Source organism: Trachemys scripta, chromosome 2 (genome assembly GCF_013100865.1).
Source record: "Trachemys scripta elegans isolate TJP31775 chromosome 2, CAS_Tse_1.0, whole genome shotgun sequence".
In the NCBI taxonomy this organism is placed as follows: Eukaryota; Metazoa; Chordata; order Testudines; family Emydidae; genus Trachemys; species Trachemys scripta.
In genome coordinates this window covers 206345029-206368357 of record NC_048299.1, presented here as the reverse complement: position 1 = coordinate 206368357, position 23329 = coordinate 206345029, and the positions used below count along the sequence as shown (strand labels likewise).

The following is a 23329-nucleotide window of genomic DNA, read 5'->3' as shown; positions in this document are numbered from 1 at the left end:
AATTTTTAAAATTGCCTCATTTATAAACATTCCATTCTAAATATATTTTCTAATACATTTTTACTTTATTCTGCCACAACTCTAATTGGTACTGTCTTTTTTATTTTATTTTTTAAACCATTGCTTTTATGTATTCATTATTTTTTACAACAGTTGTCTTATTGTTACTTATCTGTTTCTTGTAGCCTTGGAGTGGTTGGCTAGTTCTGTCCAGTCATTATCCGTTTTCCCTAGTCTGTCTTGCTAGGGGGATTAGGGCCTGGCTGATAAATTAGTCATTGTTTGCCCTGTCCTCTACATAGACCAAGAATCCACTGTCGATAAGACAAAAACTGACTTTCTGATTTTTTTTTACAGCCTTTGAAAGCTGTATCATTAAGACACATACAGAAAGCAGAAAAGTTCCCTTTTGCATTTTCTTATAAAAATATATATTTATTTCTTTAATGTTATTTAATATATATTTATTTAACACAGTTCATTTTACATTTCTTTGCACATAACTCAAAACTTTTTGTGAACTGTCCTCTAACCTGTATTTTAGTGTTAATTCATTTACACAACCGTGCTATAATTGCTCACCCTTCACAGACACGCTTGCCAGCTTGCATTTGTTGAATTAAAATCACACACAGTGAATGCTGTGGCAGAACAGTGCTGACAAGGACAGCCGGAGCTAGCTGTGACTCGGAAGTGGCAGTAGTTCCTCAGGAGAGAGGCTGCATCCTCCTCCTGCTCAGCTCTTCAGGAAAAGAGGGGGATGGGAAATGGAGCCTTTCTCCTGGCTTGTGATCAGGAGCTCCACATGAAGAGGAAGGATCTAACCTTCCTTCCATTCCTGGACTGCACTAGTGGCATGTAGGATAAATTTTCTGGCACTCAGATTGATGGAGGATTCGTTGAGGGTTTCTCATGCCATCAAGCCATCTAAAGCCTAAACTTTTTGAGCAAAATAAACAGAAAAAATATTACTACTTTTACATTTTGAAACATAATTAAAATGAGTACATCAGGGTTAATAATGAATAGGGGAAATGGTATTCTTAGTCAGTTGTTCTGAGCCCAGGACTGGTATCCAAGAACTTCTGAATTCTTCTAATTCTGTCTCTAACAATAATTCCTCCATGTAGCGTTGGAAAAGTCACTTAAATTCACTTGATATTGCCCTTTAAACTAAAAGAAAGGTTTGGGTTTTCATCTACCTCCAGTTTTGGAGCCCTGGGATCTTCTTTGACATGTGTACTTTCAGAAGGACTTACAGTCTGTATAAATGATATCTCTGTCTTCTACTACATAGCAACTAGCAGTACCTGATTTACCACAGAAGAAATCAGCTGCCACATCAGGACTTCCCTGTAGATCCTCAAACTAACAATAAAAGAAGCATTCCACCCCAGTAGTTTGCCATTAATTCTACTCACTGATCACTTTACTGATGTCCAAATGAATAATTGTTTGTAAAAGATGTTGGAAAAAATAAGTGCTTTTGACATTTTTTTGAATATTGTTGTATTAAAGTGCCTGAGAAATACTCATTTAAAATACTAAACTAGACAAAAATAAGATAAAGGCATTTTTAATCCATAATAGACTAAAGCAACATTAGTATATTTCCAGATGATGGGAGCCAATGGTATGCACATTTGGAAATTTAGGAGCAAATTGTGACTGCTCTAAAACAACTGCCCTGGAGCGGAGAGGATATAGAGTGTCCCTCCCAGGCAGAGGCAGCCATCAGTTGGTTGCTTCAATAAAGGAGATCATGTTGAAGAAGCCAGATAGTTTGCAGTTTTAATAGTGCTGTTAGAGGGACCTGTCTCAGGAGGCCAAGTACTCATTCACTAGCCAGATGCTCTAACCCGGAGTGGGGAAGTGCATACTGCACTGTTACAGGAGCTGCCAGTGAGCATCCTGAAGGTGCTAGGCTGCACTTGGATAATGTTCTATCATTTCATGTCTACCCAGGCTTGTTCCTCTTGTAAGAGCTTTAATTTGGCCCGTAGAACATTGGACATATACCTGTTCTTTGCAAAAGTCTAAACTATGTAGGCCAGATCCTTTAGCCCTGTTTATAGAGTAGTAAGGGGCATGTTAGCTCTAGGTAGCTTGATGAGCCAGCTGAATATCAAGCTGACCCATGGTATGGAGTGTTGGGCCTGGTGTGTAAAAGGGGAAATGAGGGAACCCACACTCACTTCCCAGGTGAAAGTTAACTACAAGGTGGATTACCTACATTATCGGAAAAAACCCTGTGTAGGAACTGTTTGCACTACAGCAGCACTGCTGCCACACCGGAGCTGTGCCGCTGTAGCCACTGTAGTGTAGACATAACCAGTGATTCTTACCTTGTGTCTGAGGTTAGGTAGGTGGAGTGCTCTTTTCTCTTACTCACTCGGGTGGGAGTGGAAAGATTTCAGCCAATGGGACTGTCTTCTCTCCCTACCTGACAGTTCTTTTTCAGGGGTGTTGCTGTGAAGGTCCTACAGAGGCTGAAGCGTGCTGGGCTGTTCCTTTCTTGTGCATGCCCAATGCCTCCCAACAATCTCATCCCGAGTAGTTCATCTTTCACACATGAGGGTCAGACTAAGAAGAATATTTAGATTGCATGCTCATTGGGGTGGGACCCTATGTTTGCTTGATATGTGGAGTGCGCGTCAAAAATAAATAATAACATTCTGGAAAAGAGGAGGACTTGGGTAGCCATGTAATCCTAACACAATTCTCTAGCGCTTCAGGACTTGTAACTTCAGAGCCAAAGACGGGTCATAGAGCTCCTGCTATCTTTCTGCCACAGAAGAATCTGGGCCCAGGATTTGGCCTAATATTTTTATGTTATGTTTATTGTTTCACAATAAGCAATGCACAGTTGTTCCATAGCATAAATGTAACAAATGTATTCCTTTGATTCTTTCATCACTACATGTCTTGTTTATGTGTCATGAACAAACCCTTAAGAGGATTTTTATACCTGTATTTTCTTGAAGCAGAATCAGTTTATATATAAACAGTATTGTTTTATAAAGAATGACTTGCCCCCACTGTCCAGGCCCTGTATAGCAAAGGATGGAAGTACATGCTTTAGGGACTTAAACATGCACTTACGTGCCTCCCTAAATAGGGATGGTTTCGTGAATTGGAGCCTGGATCTTTTGCATGTGAAAGTCAGGTGCAAGTGTGCATACACTTATAAGTGTACACACTTTTAAAAACGTAGGCCACTATGTATATGATAATATCAATCCAAGATTTGAAAGCAAATGAGAAATTTTAATTGAATGGATCCTTGTTAGTTTTCTTAAAAATAATTATTTTGTGGGGGAGGGGTTAACTCAAAGATTTCTGTCTTGTAACTTATCTTGTGAAATAATCAGTTGCATACCTCCAATTTACAAGCAATCAGAATGTGTGGGGGAGAGGATGTGGTTTTGTAGGAAATAAAAAAAAAACTGTGCTTTTCTTTAAGTATCCTTATTTTGACAGAAAAAAATTTCTTTAGCTGTCTCCATAAACCATTCATGAAAGTAACATTTCAGAGTAATAACAAATGCTCATGTCATTGCCAGTTTTCTGCTGGAGGAAGAACTGAATTTCATGCCATAGTATCATCCCACCAAGCTAGGGAGTGCTAAAGTTGAAGTTGAATTGGTAAATGAAGTGTAAAAAAAACCCTTTATTTACATTTCACAATAGAAATGTACAGAAAAACTTCGTAATTTGTTAAAAAAAATCTTATAAATTCAGTAGTAAGGTCTAGCTGGTTTTGAGATCTAATCTGTCAGGCAATTCTTTTTCATAGAGCTAACACTGAGCCTCAGAAAGACCTGGCATACTTCCAGCAATGATTTAAGAATACAGATTCTCTGTACTGAGTGCTGTTTTTAACAGCACATAAAGCAACTGGCACTGGCAAATTGGGAGAAGGAAGGGAATATCTTGTTTGGAATGTTTAACATTTATAGAAATAATCAGGGACGGAGGAAAGGGGGTGTTCCAGTTACTTTACTAGTTTCTGTTAGCCTTGACAGCTCCAGTTTCCATAGTGATATCAAGAATTTGCAGCTACATTCTAATACTTAGGCTTTACTATAATAAAGCCTTGGCAGTTGTAGTCATTTGGACAAAAATATTCTCTGGCTCAGATTTCATAAAACCCTTTAGGATTTACTACTTATTCAGGTTGAACTACTATACTTTTTTTCCATTTAAAACAAAACAAAAAGTTTAGTCAAAATTCTACCTCTGTGGTAATAACAGTAACTTGTATAAAGTTCTTTCATTATTCATAGTAAGAGCATATCATGCAAGTCTCCCCAATCACAAGTGATGTATGAAAAATGCAGGCAGTTTAATATATTTAGATGCAAACCACAGCTGTACTTCTAGTGATGTAAACTTTGCTTCAGTCATTTCAACTGATGTTAACTGGAATAAACAGTATGATAGGCTCTTTGCGTAATAAAGCACAATTTATGGAACACCTGCTGTCCTACTGTAATGTTGTTTTTGTCTATAACTTATGTTGGTGTCATTTTGTGTTTTAGAAAGTACAGCAGTATACATTAATAATTCAAGCTACGGACATGGAAGGAAACCCAACATATGGTCTTTCAAACACAGCAACTGCTGTCATCACAGTGACAGATGTCAATGACAATCCTCCAGAGTTCACTGCTATGACTGTAAGTACAGGACAGAAGTAAATGAAGGGTATGAATGTTTATGGCCATTATTAAGGAATTTTTCACATTATATATATATATATATATATATGAATGAATTGAAAATATTTGTTACTTATCTAATAGCCTGCTGTGTTGCAAGGATTTAACCAAGAGGAGAATCTGTCCCTTAGGACATACCATACTTAATCCAAAACACAGTATTTAGCTAAGGAATCAACCCCTCATTTTCTAGGTGGTTTCAGATAGGTTTTAGTTTGCTAGCTCACATTACTGTTTGATAATGGTAGACTGCCAGGTGGTGTTCTCCTTTATTAAAGTATTTGTCCGATTTTTTTTTTTTTTAAATAAATGGATCACAGAGATTTTTGATTAAATTGACTAAAGCAAGACATCAGGAATCCTCACAGGTTTTCAATCCTCAGGTGATATAAATTGTCATAGCTCCATTGAAGACAATTTACACCTCTTAGTATACAATTGAACTAAGAGGAATACCAGTTTCTGTGCTCTGATGAGTATTTCATGATGCTGTTATACACTGATATATATAAGAACATAAGAATGGCCATACTGGATCAGACCAAAGGTCCATCTAGCCCAGTATCCTGTCTTCCGACAGTGGCCAATGCCAGATGCCCCAGAGGGAATGAACAGAACAGGTAATCATCAAGTGATCCATCCCCTGTCGACCTTTCCCAGCTTCTGGTAAACAGAATTTAAAATCTGTAAAAATGTATGCTTTTTTGTGTAGTTCTATGGCGAGGTACCTGAAAATAGAGTGGACGTCATAGTAGCTAATCTAACTGTAACTGATAAGGATCAGCCACACACTCCTGCCTGGAACGCAATGTACCGAATGACTGGTGGAGATCCTACAGGCCGATTTACTATTCTGACTGATCCAAATAGTAATGATGGGTTGGTAACTGTTGTGAAGGTAAGTGATATCCACATCTCATTAAATTAAGCAGAGACAGATAAGTAGGAGAGCACAGAGAATAAGTATCTCCCTGCTGTTTAATCGTGAGGCCAGTGCGAATTTTGAAATTAAAATTAATGTGCACCATGCTTGTTCTGAAAGTAACTTGTTCACCTTTTGAATGGTCCTCCTACTTACATTATCATGAACAATCTAAAATACCAATTCTGAAAATCAGGTTAGCTAGCTTTTAAATAGACTCATAGACTTTAAGGTCAGAAGGGACCATTATGATCATCTAGTCTGACCTCCTGCACAATGCAGGCCACAGAATCTCACCCACCCACTCATGTAACAAACCCCTAACCTATGTCTGAGTTATTGAAGTCCTCAAATCATGTTTAAAGACCTCAAGGTGCAGAGAATCCTCCAGCAAGTGACCAGTGCCCCAGGCTGCAGAGGAAGGCGAAAAACCTCCAGGGCCTCTGCCAATATGCCCTGGAGGAAAATTCCTTCCTCACCCCAAGTATGGCGATCAGTTAAACCCTGAGCATGTGGGCAAGACTCACCAGCCAGCAGATTAGAAAACCTTTATTTGCCAGAAATAAAAATTAGCCTGTGAAAAAGCCATGCGCCTAGTGGTGGCATCAGAACTAGCATTAACGGCTGTCTGCTGGACTAGTAAACAAACTGCTTTCTTTCTTTTGGTCAGCATTGGTCTTCCAGGCCTAGGGATGCCTTTCCCCACAAGTATGATGCCAGTATGTTCCCATTAGGCAACTGACGACACAAAATAGCCAATCAGGATGATATCAGAAGGGAAGGAGAGTGGTGTAGTGATGGTAGGAAGCTACTTTTCAACAGGCTTCTAAAGGACAATGCTATTTTTAAAACCTCATTCAAAAGCCTTGTATGGAGCAGGTTCTTCATCTTCATTCACCAGCCAAAAAAGTCCTGGACTGAAGGAATGACTTATTTTTTAAGTTATGATAAAAAGGCAGTACTACAATTTGAATCTGTCAAGAAGTAGTCCCCTTTCCTCTCATCTGTCTGATAAGTGTCCGGACTCTTAGTTTGTCTGGTTCATTTTTGGATCCATCCACTCAAGTGGGTGACAGGATATGAAATCCAGCACTCAGGCTTGAAATGCCTGTGTTCCAGTCTGGGATATGGTGGAATCATTTATTTATTTATTTATTTATGTATCCATCCTTCAGTACCTTGGGGGGTGGGAAATCTGTGGCTTTATACAGCAATCTAGGCTACATTGCATGCTTGTTTTGTTTTTTTCCACAAGTCCCTATGCTGTATAATTGTCATTTCTCGAGAGATACCAGTTATGTTTGATTCTGCTGACAAGACACACTTGACTGCCTGTGTGCCTTGTATTTAGGAACGTATTAATCCATTTCAGATCTGTTGACAGTTAGAAACTTGAAACCTCTGAAAGAGCAAACAAAATGATACTCAAATCAAACCAGTATAAAGAGAATTAAATAAAATTCCCAAGGGCATAATCTGCTTGAAATATTTCAAATTAAATTATTTTTTTAAACTGACAGTAGAGAGGCAAAAAAGTAAATCTAGATAAATAAATGACGTTCTGAGGAAACCCCCCAGAAAAGTTGTAAGCACCGATTAGGACTAATTTGGCTTAAGGACTCTTGAGGGGGCAGAAGTTGACAGGAGATTCTACACCAGCCACAGTGAAAAAGGAACACGCTCCTTGAGGGACAAGGAGTGGCTGAACCTACTAAGCAGGGGTCAGATTAGCTATCATTGCCCCTTGAATCCCTTTGCCTATGGATGTTCCTAGCTGCCCTTGGCACTAGAAGAGTTGCTGCAGAAATTGTCCTGAAGTGCTACAGAATTCTGTAGTCCAGAAAAACATATAGAAACTTTATATGTTCTGGTTTTGCAGTAGTTCTCTTTTGTTTAGGCTCTGTGTTCATCTAGCTCAATATAAGCATTATAAAAGAGAAGAACTTTTAAAGTAATGTTTTGTTTGCATGCCAGTCACTACTATGAACAACTGCTAATATTTTCCCCCTTTTGTTTTTGCCAGCCAATTGACTTTGAGACCAATAGGATGTTTGTACTTACTGTAGCTGCGGAAAATCAAGTGCCTTTGGCCAAGGGAATTCAGCATCCTCCTCAGTCAACAGCAACTGTATCCATTACCGTCATTGATGTGAATGAGAGTCCATATTTTGTCCCAAACCCTAAGCTTATACGGCAGGAGGAAGGACTTCTTGCTGGTAACATGTTAACTACTTTCACCGCTCAGGACCCAGATCGTTACATGCAGCAAACTGCTCTAAGGTATGGTGTAAAGCACATTCCTGTCTTATCCCATGCTGTTAATCTCAAAATTGGGCCTAATCCCCCAGCCCTCTGCACAGGCTCTGAAGACTTGAAACAGAATGCAGAATGTTGTATTTCTCTTTGGGGTTGGCCATGAAGTGAAGAGCCCATGTACGATTTCTCTGTTTACTACAGCACCCCAGAGAGGGAATTATGGGTGGACTGCAAATAAGTCTGCACCTAGTGCAGATCTGTAGGTACAGCAAACTATGGCATCTACTTCTGCTCATAGGGCTCAAATTCATCAAGGTACCTAAACACATACTGAACTTTAAGCATATGGGCTGTCTCAGTGAATTGAGTCGGGCTTAAATTTATGCTCATGCTGATGTACCTTGCTGATCAGGGTCGTAGGCTGTGATTGCTGTGACTCAACTTTATGGCTGCCCTGCATCAGATCAGGATTCATTATCCCATCCCCAACAACTGTGGAATTCATGCAGGCAAAAAAATCTCTCATTTGTGCTTTCCTTGTAAAATGAGACTTCATATAATTTTACTTTTTCTGTATTATTTAGGGCTGGTCTACACTAGAAAATTATATCGACCCAACTATGTTGCTCAGAGTGTGAAAAATCCACACCTCTAAGCGATGTAGTTAAGATGACCTAGTTCCCTGTAGACAGAGCTAGGTCAACACAAGAATCCTTCCATCAACTAACTACTGCCTCTTGGGGAGGTGGATTTACTAGAGTGACGGGAGAAGTAAGCAGCTATGCCACTGTTGCGTTTTAAATGTAGACATAGTCTTAGTTAATTAATTGTTATTGCTGACATTTGCTCATTTTGGGCCATAAAAGTCATATATAGGTCTATAACTTTGTAGCCTAGCACTGTTGTTTTTATTTTAAATATCACATGAACTAAGATAGTTTGTAATTTATTTAAACTAATAATTGATACAATGACAACTTCTTATAAGGAAGGGTGGTTTTGAATGACCAGAATCAGAGAGTACAGTAAAACTAGTTGGATACACTGAGGTATCTATAGAAAACCAATTATTTATTGTCATCAACTGGGACTGAAAGATCTTAAAATAATAGGGTCACTTCTGTCAAATCAGAATATGTCTACTATCTCCTCCCTCTCTTTGCATATGTACGCACACATGGTTAACAGAATTGAGAAGGCCGCATAAATGGCTCTCATACTATAACTCAAGTAGGAGTTCCTATTAAAATACTTTAATCATGGTTGAATGTGAAATCTGCATTCTTGTAGTGAATAAGTCATATGCAACTTAAGAAAATTGTGCACTTTACTAATTTAAGACGTGTATGTTCACATTTCAGACAGTTGTATATAACTGATGTAAAATAGAGTTATGTAACAGCTTACTTACGTGTCAAGGCTTTTAAAAACTTTCTTTATTAAAACAGTACATGTAGCCAGAAAAACTCTAGAATGCAAGCTAATAAAACTGAAACTCATAAAATATTGGTACAGTACCAGATATATGCGTTTTCAGAAAATGAGTTAAAATATATTTGTTACGTTTCATTTTTTGAAAACCTTATTGGAGGATAAATAACTTTTCTTATCATCAAATATGCAGGTACTCAAAGCTTTCAGATCCTGCAAACTGGCTAAAAATTGACCCAGTTAGTGGACAGATAACTACAATTGCAGTTTTGGACAGAGAGTCACAATATGTGGAAAATAACATGTATAACGCGACTTTCCTTGCATCTGACAATGGTATGTATTCACATTTATATATATTCAGAAAGCTTTAATTCTGTATATTTGAATGACATTGTATCATACTAGCCGGAAAGCAAAAATGTAAGAATAAATGGTCAATTTTCACAGAAGGTACTAAGATTGGAGTTAATATATTGATCAAATATCTGAAAAATGTGTTAACCCGTGAGGTTGCAAATTTTGCAGATGACACAAAATTATTTAGGACAGTTCCGTCCAGCGAAGGCTGCGAGGAGCTGCAGGAAGCTCTAATCAAGCTTGGTGAATGGGCAACACAATAGCAGATGAAAGTCAGTGTTAAAAATGCAAAATAATGCATGTTGGAATGAAAAAGTGCACTATATCTTTCTAGTTCTAAACTAATTGCAACACCTGGGGGGAAAGGCCAGGCCATCATCGTGGATTTCTCAGTGTAGTCCTCTCCTCTGTGTTAAGCTGCAGTTAAAGAAGCAAACAAAATTGCAGGATGCACAAGGAATGGGATGGGAACTAATATGGGAAATATTACAATTCCATTAATCAGTGATATACCCTCATCTGGGATACTGTGTTACTTATTAGTCACCTCATCTCCAAAAAGGATTTTGCGGATTTAGGGGTATATATTCAGAGTGTGGGAAAAAATCTCATATGAAGAGAAAATTTAGGAGAGATGAATAAGAGGCGACATCATAAAAGTATTTAAAATAGTAAATAGTATAAGGAAGGTAGAGCAGAAACTTCTATTTTCCTTATTTCATAACATAAGCACAGAGGGGCATTTAATGAAATTGAAGTGGCAAGTTTCACACAATGGGTAATTATATTGTGGAACTTGTTACCATGGATTGTCATTGTAGGTAGAATTTAACAAGATTTAAAGAAGTATTAGATACTATACAGATAAGAATATCCAGAGTTAGAAAAGTAAATACTAAAAAAAAAGAGTTTTGGAAGGGATGTAAAATCTCATGCTTAGAGGCTTTAGTCAATCTAATTATTGGAGGTTAGGTGGAGAGGTCTCTGGAGGATGGGATTATCTCAGATCTGCCTACTGCAGGGTTGTTCGCCTCTTTCTCTGAAGCATCTGGTGTTGGCCTCTGTTGGAGATAGCTTAATGGACTGGATGAACTACTGTTCTGGTCCAGTATGGGAATTCCTTTGTTCCTGTATTCACCAGCTAAGGCCCTAATCATGCAGACACTTGTGCCTTCAAAGAACATTCCCTATGAAGACAGTGAAACTACTCATGTGCAGGTTTGCAGCCTCCAGGCCAAGCGCCAGATTTTGTTTATAAAGCCAGAGCCCTAAAATATAGGTATGTGGAAGGGCACTGCTCAGCATGAGCTCCTGGAGGCATTTTGCTTTGATGGCAGGCCAAAGCAGCCCCTGCTTTATGCTTTCAGAGAATGCAGAGAGTACACACTAATTCCAGTCCTGTTCAGTTGGCTCCACTCTTGTCCTCAGGGAACACTGACACTGCTATCAATGCTAGGCTCAAGCAGTTCTTGGGCTGGCCCAGTCAGAGTCTAGCTTGAAGTGTTCACAGTTATTTCAAAAGCATGTGTAAGGTTTCTTAATAAGTGACATTCAGACATTAAACATGAAAAACATTATAAAACAATGTGGTATATGTTGAGTAATGTAGGGGTAGAAGAAGCGTGTTTTGTTGTTGTCGGTGTTTTAATTGTCAAATCAAATTTCAGTTTACATTGTAACTGAACACATGTACATTGGTAGCTGAAATATGAAATATTTAAATAGGTTTCTAATAGGAAGCAGAATCAAGATACCAATTTTTGTTTCTTTAAGGAATTCCCCCTATGAGTGGGACTGGCACTCTTCAGATATATTTGCTTGACATTAATGATAATGCTCCCCAAGTGCATCCTCAAGAGGCTACAACCTGTGAAACGCTACAGCCCAATGCAACTAACATCACAGCAACAGACCGGGATATTGATCCGAATGCAGGACCATTTGCCTTTGAACTGCCAGAAACTCCTCCTAGTATTAAGCGGAATTGGACCATCATTCGTATTAGTGGTAAAATTAATTTACACAACGGAAACTTTAATCTTTTTAAATGAACTACTCCCTGCATTTTGTTTCGTTTTGTCTGGCGATGTTTGTTTCCCTAGATGCTCGGATTTTTTAGATTAATGTGAATGAAATGTTACCAAATGCCATTAAAGTGAGATCCCTTGAGAATGAGAGACATTTTAAAAGTTAGATTTAGAAACTAACATTCACAGTAATACGAAGTCTGTGGCACCTTATGTGGCATCCAGTACATCCAGTAACAAAAGGTTAATATAGAGTTCAGAAACCGGTAAATTTCTGAACTCTATATTAATTGTTTAATGTGATTGTTTAACATCCACATAAGCAGTACATTTTATTTTTACACCTAACATATTTTCTCATATAGGTGATCATGCCCAACTTTCGTTAAGGATCAGATTCCTTGAGGCTGGTATCTATGATGTTCCTATAATAATCACAGATTCTGGAAATCCTCCCAAGTCTAGCACATCTATTCTGAAGGTGAAGGTTTGCCAGTGTGACATAAACGGAGACTGTACTGACGTAGATCGGATTGTTGGTGCAGGACTGGGCACAGGTGCCATCATTGCAATTCTGCTCTGTATCATCATCTTGCTCAGTAAGTACATGGGTCTTTCGAAAATTGGTTCTTTAAGCTCTTCTCATAGTATTTCACAAGAGCAAACCTACACAGATAACATGAGGTTTTTTTCAAAAAGATTTTTACGTGTAAGGTAATAGTATACCTACCCCTCAGCCATCCAAGTGCTGATACATAGATTCCAAGGCCAGAAGGGACCATTGTGATCATCTGGTCTGACCTCCTATATAACGCAGGCCATAGAACTTCCCCAAAGTAATTCCTAGAGCAGATCTCTCTGCCATGAGCAGGACCAGACAAGGATCTTGCTTCCTAAAGAAATGCCCATATTCAACTTTATAGCTTTGATGCAGTGTTAAGATTTTCTGGTGATAATTACTAATACAATATTAGGAATATGTGAGCCCAGCTGGCAGCTGGCCTTTGTTTGGGCACTTCAAGATTGGGGGTTAAGGACCTGCCCTTTTGTGCTTACCACACTCTGTGCTCATAGGAGTGCAGAGACTCCTTCCTCCAGGCCCATTGCGGGGCGCACATTGCCTCATGTGGGTGGAGAAGAGGAGAGGCCACGGCCATGGCCATCAGAGGCCCAGTCTCTCCCGAGGCTGCTGCAGGTGTGACTCCACACCATCCCCAACAGGGGTCAGTGCCTGTAAGGCACAATTTGGCTTTGTTATCTCAAACCCAATGGAATTAAGTAAAGTAATTTATGATTTGGGAAGGTGGCACATCACAGTCCCTCCTACAAGGCCTGACAAGCAGCTAGTCATGCAAGAGCAGAGGTATGTGTTTGTCTAAGTCAGGGGTGGGCAAACTACAGCCCGGCAGCCACATCCGGCCCATGGGACCGTCCTGCCCGGCCCCCGAGCTCCTGGTCCTGGAGGATCGCCCCGGCCCCTCTCCCACTGTTCCCCCTCGCCCACAGCCTCAGTTCACTCACTCCGCCGCCAGCACAGTGCTCTGGGCAGCGGGGCTGTGAGCTCCTGGGGCAGTGCAGCTGCAGAGCCCGGCCTGACCTGGTGCTCTGTGCTGCGTGGTGGTGGCGGCGGTAGCCACCAGTGCTCCAGGCAGCGCGGTAAGGGGACAGGGAGCAGGGGGGGTTGGATAGAGGTTCAGATGTGGATGGTGGTCGGGGGTGGAAACGGGGTTGAATGGGGGCAGGGGTCCTGGGGACAGTCAGGAAGGAGGGGGGTTGGATGGGGCGGCAAGGGGCAGTCAGGGGCAGGGGTTCCGGAGGCAGTTCAGGGACCGGAAGGGTTGGATGGGGCAGGAGTCCCGGGGGCGGCCATGACCCCCTCCCCTAGCCAGCCCTCCATACAATTTACAAAACCTGATGCAGCCCTCAGGCCAAAAAGTTTGCCCACCCCTGGTCTAAGTGCTGCATAAAGCTGAAAGTGGTATTCTATTTTGTGTCTAGTGCATTTGATGAGGGAAATCACCAAAAGCCATGACTGACTGTCCAGTGTAGTAAAATTAGACACTGTAACTCTCCTACATATATGGTTAGCTGATCTCTGATTGCAGTGGAAACACAAGAAAGGGATTCACCTGTTAGGAGTACTCAGCACCAATCCCGAATATCCAGAATGATGGAGTGGAGTCATAAAAAAGAATAAACTTTCCATGCCTGGCAAAGAATTGCATAGTAGCAGTTTGTCCAGGAAAAGCAGGCTGTGCACAGAGATGATACATTAAACATGTTTCCATGTTACTGAAACGTTCTTAAAATGTTAGCCATTGATTTAGTGAAGTGCTATCATAATTACCAAATCAATTACAACTGTTCTTCAGACAGTTACATGGCAGATGAATTGAGATTTCTTGCCACCAGGATGCTTTTTCAGTTCTAATTTGAAATGTACATTCTGTACTAGGAATGAAGTCACCCACCTCCTGCTACAAGAATTACCTTTTTATACTACTTTTTAAACAACTTTAGCTTATAAACTAACAAAATAACTAAAGTTTGAGAATTGTCAAGGTTCAAACAAAAAACACAGCTTCCCTTTCCAGTCACTCTTTTTTTTTTGCCTTCAAACCCAAGTCTAAACTTAGGCCTCGTTCACGCAAACTGATCTGTTCAGGTCGACCCTGTACCATGCATCCACATGGCTCAGACTTCTGGATCAAAGTCAAAGACTAACTCTTCAGAGCATATGATGTGCCATGCACTGTTGTGGCACTGTATAAATAAATAATATACAACTTCAGAGCTCAGTTTTACTCCGAGAGAGATTCACTGGTGAATCATCTCATTGTGAAACTCAGTCTAAATCATTCTTGCCCACAGTGTGCATCCTACTTTGCAGACTTGGCTAGGAGACAGGTTTGTGACCCTGTATTGTTGGAAAAAGCGATTGTTGTTCAAGTCATTGCTTAACTGGAGCTAGGTCTAAGCATTTCTGAGTTTAAGGTGTTTCATTTTGATGAGAAATGCAGCTGTTAGGGAGAATATCATCCTAACTAGAACTAACATTCTGTTAGATACTTCTGAACTGAAACACCAGTGTTACAATAAGAAATATAAAAGATTGTACAACAATGAATTATTAATTTCCAAATCACAGGGAAGCGGCTTGATCTAGTGGCTAGGGTACAGGATTGGGAGTCAGGCAATCTAGGTTCTCTTACCGTCTCGGTCCCTCTGATCTTGGGGAAATCACTTAACCTGTTTGTTAATTTCCCCATCTTTGTAATAGTTCTCTGAAATCTATAGCTGAAAAGCATTATGTGAGGTCCAACTAATATTAGTAGAGTTGGACAGCTATGCAGTTGGGGGCAATGTAGTAAGCTCCACCGTGTGCGGGAGTTAGCAAGCAGTGGTTGCACTTGCTGCACACACAGAGGCTCTGGGAGGCATTCTTCCTCATTCAGATGAGATAAATTCCTAGCATTGCTCATGGAGTGATGCAGCTCTGTAATGCCCCCAGTGCAGGGCTGTGCCTTAAAGGCACAACTGAGTCCCACCAAACTGAAAACACAAAAGCTCAGAGGGAGATACTATTTTAGGTCCTAAGTTCTGAACTGGGTTACATTGGAGTTACTCTTCTGAAGTCATTGGAAATAATTTGGAGCTAGACTAACAAAGCTGAGAGCTGAATTTAGCTCTTAGAGTGTTTTTATGTAAAATAACTATAGTCCGTTTCACAACATTTCCACTGATCCTTCAGTAGTGAGTTACCTCCTCCTTGAGATAGTCCAACACTTTGAGAGGATACCTAGGTCTTCAGCCCACGAGTCATCAGCAGTGTGCAGCCATCTTTGTCACATGAGTTTACACAAACTTTTTTTTATATTTTGAGAGAACAATTCTCAACTTCAGAAAATGAAACTATGCACACTGCCCTTACAAATAAGATTAGAAAAGTCAAACATCCCAACTGTTTTCTGAAACATCCCAACTGTTGAGTGCTTAACTTTGCAGCCTTAACAATAGTCTTTAACACAGTTTCTTTGTATGATAATTAATATAATATGGAAATCTTATTTCTGGGCTCTGCTGCATCTCTTTTACTATACTAATTCAGCAAGCAAAGAGGGGCCAGAAAGGTGGCTTAATCATCTTCCAGCAAATACCACATGCGTAGGGAACTTCATCAGGTCTCATAGGGCTAGTTGATCAGTTACACACTGCCCTCACTCCACACAGCCCCAAGAAGGAGAGGTGTTCTGGCAGAGGGAAGGAGGTAGGTTGAAGGGAGGTGAAATCTGGCCAGACCACGCTGATCTCTGGCTATTCTAGGCTGTTGGAGTGAGCAACCTGTGGACACTCAAAGCCATCATAAAGTAGACTAGCCCCTAGGTTTAAAGCTACCTCTGACTTAAAACTACTTTTGCCCCCTTTTCTTTGGCTGTACTTCCAGAAGGGTGCATCTCAGAGTCAAGTCATTATATATGCCTCAGATCCTGGATAGTTAGTGTATGGATTGTGAGACAGTGTTTTTCAGCTACCAAAATAATTCAGTTAAATCTACAAAAACAACAAGGAGTCTGGTGGCACCTTAAAGACTAACAGATTTATTTGGTCATAAGCTTTCGTGGGGTAAAAATCTCACGTCTTCAGATGCATAGAGTGAAAGTTACAGATGCAGGCTTTATATACTGACACATGTAGAGAAGGAAGTTACTTCGCAAGTGGAGAACCAGTGTTGACAAGGCCAATTCAATCAGGGTGGATGTAGTCCACTCCCAATAATAGATGAGGAGGTGTCAATTCCAGGAGAGGAAAAGCTGCTTCTGTAATGAGCCAGCCACTCCCAGTCCCTATTCAAGCCCAGATTAATAGTGTTAAATTTGCAAATGAATTTTAGTTCTGCTGTTTCTCTTTGAAGTCTGTTTCTGAAGTTTTTTTGTTCTATGATAGTGACTTTTAAATCTGTAATAGAATGACCAGGGAGATTGAAGTGTTCACTTACTGGCTTTTGTATGTTACCATTCCTGATGTCCGATTTGTGTCCATTTATTCTTTTGTGGAGGGACTGTCCGGTTTAGCCAATGTACATGGCAGAGGGGCATTGCTGGCACATGATGGCATATATAACATTAGTAGATGTGCAGGTGAATGAGCCCTTGATGGTGTGGCTGATGTGGTTGGGTCCTCTGATGGTGTCGCCAGAGTAGATATGGGGACAGAGTAGGCAATGAGGTTTGCTACAGGAATTGGTTCCTGGGTTGATGTTTCTGTGGTGTGGTGTGGTGTGTAGTTGCTGGTGAATATTTGCTTCAGGTTGGGGGGTTGTCTGTAAGCGAGGACTGGCCTGCCTCCCAAGGTCTGTGAGAGTGAGGGATCATTTTCTGGGATAGGTTGTAGATCGTGGATAATGCGCTGGAAAGGTTTTAGCTGGGGGCTGTATGTGATGGCCAGTGGTGTTCTGTTGTTGTCCTTGTTGGGCCTGTCCTGTCGTAGGTGATTTCTGGGTACCCGTCTTGCTCTGTCAATCTGTTTCCTCACTTCCCCAGGTGGGTATTGTAGTTTTAAGAATGCTTGATAAAGATCTTGTAAGTGTTTGTCTCTGTCTGAGGGGTTGGAGCAAATTCGGTTGTATCTTAGGGCTTGGCTGTAGACAATGGATTGTGTGATGTGTCTTGGATGGAAGCTGGAGGCATGTAGGTACGTATAGCGGTCAGTAGGTTTCCGGTATAGGGTGGTGTTTATGTGGCCATCACTTATTTGCACTGTAGTGTCCAGGAAGTGGATCTCTTGTGTGGACTGGTCCAGGCTGAGGTTGATGGTGGGGTGGAAATTGTTGAAGTCCAGGTGGAATTCTTCAAGGGCCTCCTTTCCGTGGATCCATATGATGAAGATGTCATCAGTGTAGCGCAATTAGAGGAGGGGCACTAGGGGACGAGAGCTGAGGAAGTGTTGTTCTAAGTCAGCCATAAAAATGTTGGCATACTGTGGGGCCATGCGGGTACCCATAGCAGTGCCACTGACTTAAAGGTATAAGTTGTCCCCAAATCTGAAGTGGTTGTGGGTGAGGACAAAGTCATAAAGCTCAGCCACCAGGTATGCTATGGCCTCATCAGGGACACTGTTCCTGACAGCTTGTAGCCCATCCTCATGTGGAATATTGGTGTAAAGTGCTTCTACATCCATGGTGGCCAGGATGGTGTTTTCAGGAAGAACACCAATGCATTGTAGTTTCCTCAGGAAGCCAGTGGTGTCTCGAAAATAGCTGAGAGTGCTGGTAGTGTAGGGTCTGAGGAGAGAGTCCAAATAGCCAGATAATCCTGCTGTAAGAGTGCCAATGCCTGAGATGATGGGGCGTCCAGGGTTTCCGGGTTTATGGATCTTGGGTAGCAGATAGAATACCCCGGGTCGGAGTTCTGGGGGTGTGTCCATGTAGATTTGTTCCCGTACTGTAACTGGGAATTTCTTGAGCAGATGGTGTAGTTTCTTTTGGTATTCCTCAGTGGGATCAGAGGATAGTGGCCTGTAGAATGTGGTCTTCCATGTCATGGGGTAGAATTCTGATTTAATATCAAAGGGGGTGATTTAATATGTATTTTCATAAGGTGTAAACTACAGTATAATGTGGAGAGTAGTAATGTTTTTGTTTCTGCTCTTCCCCCTTTCCAATCTAGTTCTAGTTTTGATGTTTGTAGTATGGATGAAACGCCGTGATAAGGAGCGTCAGGCCAAACAGCTGTTGATCGATCCAGAAGATGACGTAAGGGACAATATTCTGAAATATGATGAAGAAGGTGGTGGAGAAGAAGACCAGGTGAGAAATGTGGTTAGTGCTTCTAATATGTGGGTTTAGACTTGAAGGTGCAATAAATTTTCTTTTCCATTACCACATTATATAACAGCCAGTTCTTGCAATGAATTATACATATGCTGAGTAATAGATAGAATCCTGAAAGCAGGCATTGTTTTCCAGTGAGGTCCCATCAGTTTTACAGGTGTCCAGCTCCTGCCTTTTGCATAAAATACAAAACCAGTATCTTGTCCACTTATAGGCATTAAGCTTCCCTTCACATTCTGGCCAAATTCCAACTTGGGTAATTACATTTAAAAGAAAATTAAAATAACCCTGTCATTTCAATTTTTAAATGTTATTCTTCACTATCTCTCTAAAATACTGTTGTGTAGAGTCACTGGTGCAGAATGGCTAATGCATTCCACTCTGAACATCACTGTATTTCAGTGGTAAGTGAATGCTTCCTATATTTTAAAGTCAGTAAAACCCTTTGGGGTTCTTGTGGATGAAAAGTCCTTTGTAAATAATAGCTATTCAGAGATTGGCCAATGCTGGAGCAGCAGATTAGAAACCCTTTACATTTCAATTGGGTATCAAGGAAGAGGGTGTTGGGTGTTCAAACCCCAAAGGAGAATGCTGCTCTATGATATGGTTACAAGTTGGCACTGGGTGCATCCACCTCCCCTCCACCTCTGAAAGCACCATCATTGGAATACCAGGATGCTGGGACAGGTAGACATATTTCTGGTGAATGTTCATACCCTCCATAGATGGAGCTTTCTTACCAGTGTTGAGTACTGAACGTGGTAGAAGAAGGAGCTGCAAATGATAACAGGTGGGAAGGGAGGAAGAGTCTCCTTGTCTCCCATTGAGTCAAGGTTCATACCTGCAAAGAAGAAGGCTGAGGGATATTTTTATAAAATTGAGGGATTTGGGGCATGACCAGGGCCGGCTCCAGGTTTTTTGCTGCCCCAAGGGGAAAAAAAAAAAGGGGGGGGCCAGAGTCCCATGCCGCCCCAAAGGGCCAGAATGCTGCCCCTTGAAAAGTGCCATCCCAAGCACATGCTTGGGACGCTGGTGGCTAGAGCCGGCCCTGGGCATGACCCCATGGACACCACCTGAAGATAAACCTGGGAGTTAATACCTCATGTGACTCATACACAAAGCCCTGTCACTGCAAAATTCTATTGAGTAGTGTTAGGTTCTTAACCAAAATGTACACTCAAATACTGAGGGGGGGAGGGGCTTCAGGGGAGTGGGGAAAGGAAGGGATCCAATAAGACATTTTACCATGTAAAATCTAGAGTTCCATCTGAGTTTAACTGGGTAATAGGCATTCATAGTTCTTTCTGTATAGTGTAATGCAAAATGTAGATATCGGAAATGCATGTTTGAAATGTCCCAACAAGTTCCCTGCAAGTAGCAGTCATATCTGCCACAGGCACTGGGCATAGCAAGGTATTGCAGATGCAGAGTTACCTATACAACATTGTAAATGATAGACGTTAGCCATTAGCCATTTCTTAATGTTTGTGCCTTTGCCATAAATGATAGTATGAGAGCTTTCTTCTGCTAGCTCCCATATTTCCAGCACTTTCAGAATAGCAATTGAAATTGCAGTTCTAGTCTCTTTTCAAAATAAGGCCTCCTAGAGAAAACTGCTGCCCTTTTAGTATGATCAAGGTCAATCCAGTATGAAATTAAAACAAGGAAAAATTGTATTGTTACCCCACATCCACAAGTGACCAGTGAATGACAGAGAAAATGCTTTTTATCAATATTAACTTTAGGCCAAAAATGTCAGGATTGACTGAGCAAAAAACTTTGGTGGAAAGCAATAATATGACTCCAGAACACCGAGGAATCAAACCAAACCTTATCTTCCACAACTGAATAAGGTTCCATGTTCAAAGTTTCTGTCACAGCTCAATGAAAGCACTGCATAGTTTATAGCAATAGAGATTTCCCCAGCCAATGGCTTTTTAACACTTTATTTATTTTTGCATCCCAGTCATTTAAAAATTGTTTAAGCTGTATACTTTTTTGAACAGCTAGTTAATGATGCGCATGACATTTTTTTATTTTTCCCTCATGTATCTTGGGGCACTTGAATTACATGTGGTTCATCTTAGTGCTCAGATATGGTGATCAGAGCCATAGAAATGTCAATTAATTCATTAAATAGTTGTTGTAGTGCAATCTGAAATTGAATTACTGTGAGATGTTCTTTTATTACCAGTCATGCAGTCATTTTTTTTCTGAGCTGCTATTGCAAACTTTGCAAAATTCCTGAAAGACGTGTGTCATCTTCTCTCTCACGGTCTTCCTACAAGGAATCCAAATGGAGTTTTCAGTAACCAATGGCATGACTGGCTGCCTTTGGATGTTTTGCCCAGTTACTGCTCTCATTCACAAGTCATGTGAATGAATACCTTATGCTATTTGATGTTTGAGATTTTTACAATGGCATTTGATGGGATGGGATGTGACTGGCAGTATTTGAATACAAACCAAACATTGGTTCTTTCTCTAGTTAATAGAAATCTCTTTCAGATTAGCATTGAGGGCAGCATCATGTTATTTTCAGTTTTTCATCTTGTACATAATAGTGATGTTTCTGTGGCAATGTTTCGTCATTCTGATTTTTAAAAGCGAGGCAGCGATAGCCTTGTGTTACAAACTGTATTACAGATTCTGCTTGTATTGCACTTTCTCCCTATGTCCCAGCACTGGCGAGGGGCATGATTTCTGTCCCTTCAGTGCTGACTTGTCCTGTGGTAGGCAGAGGGCTAGAGATGAGTGTGAAGGTTACCATGGCCAGCACATCAACAGATACATCCTTCTGATGTCAGACAATACCACCACTGTATCATAGGCAAATACATTTAGATTGGCAAGAGAGACTGCCTGGAGTAAAGAGGTGATGTTCCATTTAAGATGGGTGGAAAGCGTCTCCTAAGTACTGAAGACAGCTGTTGACTCTCGGGGGGGAGGCCGGGGCGGGAGGGAGTTATTTATTTTCCAGTGTTTGTTGATACGGTCAATTGAGTACAAGACAACAAGTGAGATTGTCAGCTGGTGTATATTGGCATAGTTCTGTTGACTTCAAAAGCTGAGGATCTAGCCCAACATTTTTATAGGGAAAGAAAATCGTCGCAATCTGAATATTATCTCATACTTATTTCCTGAATTTACATATCTAGTTTAGGCTTTAGACAAGTCCTGTAGTCACCAATGACAGCACTGATCATCAACAGATTACATGACTTTGAGGTTGCCATCGTTGGTAAATGTGATAGGTATAATAGACAAATGACTGACACTATAATGCTCTCCCTTGACATGATGTGCACTCAATTTGTAACCACTACAGTCAGCTCTAAATATCAAAACCTTATGTTGACTCAGTGTTAATGCACTTAGCACATGGGTGCAACACAGTTGATATATATAGCTTTCACAACCAATGAACATCAGTAATTTTAAAAAATAAATCAGGACACTGATGTAATTTACATGGAGCCGCTGGGATGTTTGACTTGGATGTCAAAGTAAATGTTGACCAAATAACATTGAATCGTTCCCTTCTTTTCTCATTGTTTTAGGTTATATAACAATTTTTCTTTAGTAGGTTACATACATTGATACTCAAATCCCCTATTAACTCTGGGACCAATTCTGCAATCCTTACTCCTGTTGAATAGTATTTATGCAGTTGGTCCATTGAAGTCAGTAGGACTGCTCAAGTGAGTAAGTGCTATTCATCATATGTGTTGCAGGATTTGGACCTATTGTTTTAGACTTATATTTTTATCTTGCCTACAACCCTCTTCATTCCAAGAGTTTCTAAATCAATGTTAAGATTTTTCTGAGTATATTTTCCCTTAAGATCTTAGTTCTCTACAAGAGACACTCTTATTCAAAAACTATTCAGAAAGCCTACAGCTCAGATGTTTGTCATCATTTTGATTACAAGAATTATTTTGTGTATGAGAGAGAGACAGAAATCATTCACTAGCATTATTATACTTAGTAGTAGTTATTTTAGAGGTGATAATCAGAAGATTAAAAATAAAAACAGAATGGACTTGTGCAGGAATGGATCTAATTTCTAAATTGCACATAAAGTATTTGGCATGTTACAGAATGATCAAGCTTATTTATAATTCCTGATAATTAGAAGAATAAACTTGTTCCAGCACTTAAGTAGTGAAATATGTTTTATATTTGAGTAGCCCTCCGAGTTTATCCAGCTAGCCTTTGACTCTTTCTGCTCTCCCCTTTAATATTCCAAAAGAAAATGTACTTACGGAAATTTTAAGTAATCTCTTCATAGATATCTAGATCTTAAGACCTGATCAGTTTTGTGCTGTGGACCCTACTGGTATTTTTCTTGTATATATTAAGATATTGCTCATTTACCCTATCAAAGTATAAACTCCTACTATCATGTTTTATTTTCACCTTCCGATCAGACAAGTGACTTAAAAGGGCTTATCAGATCATTTTCCTTCATCATTTAACCTTTGTTTTGTGTTATATAAGATTGGCATTCATTTTATATCAAGTTCTTAATGATAATGAATAAACAAACTGTTGTAAACCACTAGGCATCTTCATTATTATCATTAAAAGGAAATTCCTACTGGGATCAAATTTGCGTATTCAAGAATTTGACTTTGTTTTCTGAATGATTACATACAATGCTCATGTACAAGAATTATTTTCATTCCTTTGTGAACCATTACCTCATTATATAAAAGGTAATGTTTTCTAAATTCCATTACAAAAATCATTGCAATATATTTTATCCTATCTAGAATCTGGG

General features: G+C 40.2%; 1 protein-coding gene across 2 annotated transcripts in view; it reads left to right on the top strand.

Moving 5' to 3' along the window:
• CDH2 (cadherin 2) overlaps window positions 1-23329 on the top strand; it is a 193801-nt gene that overhangs the window by 148076 nt on the left and 22396 nt on the right. Inside the window, exons 8-14 of one of the 2 annotated variants that reach the window (XM_034762813.1) lie at window positions 4542-4679; window positions 5434-5619; window positions 7667-7923; window positions 9524-9666; window positions 11464-11697; window positions 12083-12316; window positions 18383-18534. In XM_034762813.1, coding sequence (XP_034618704.1) covers window positions 4542-4679; window positions 5434-5619; window positions 7667-7923; window positions 9524-9666; window positions 11464-11697; window positions 12083-12316; window positions 18383-18534 — 1344 coding nt within the window. The remainder of the gene's footprint in view (window positions 1-4541; window positions 4680-5433; window positions 5620-7666; window positions 7924-9523; window positions 9667-11463; window positions 11698-12082; window positions 12317-18382; window positions 18535-23329) is intronic. The other variant, XM_034762814.1, reaches the window with a different exon arrangement.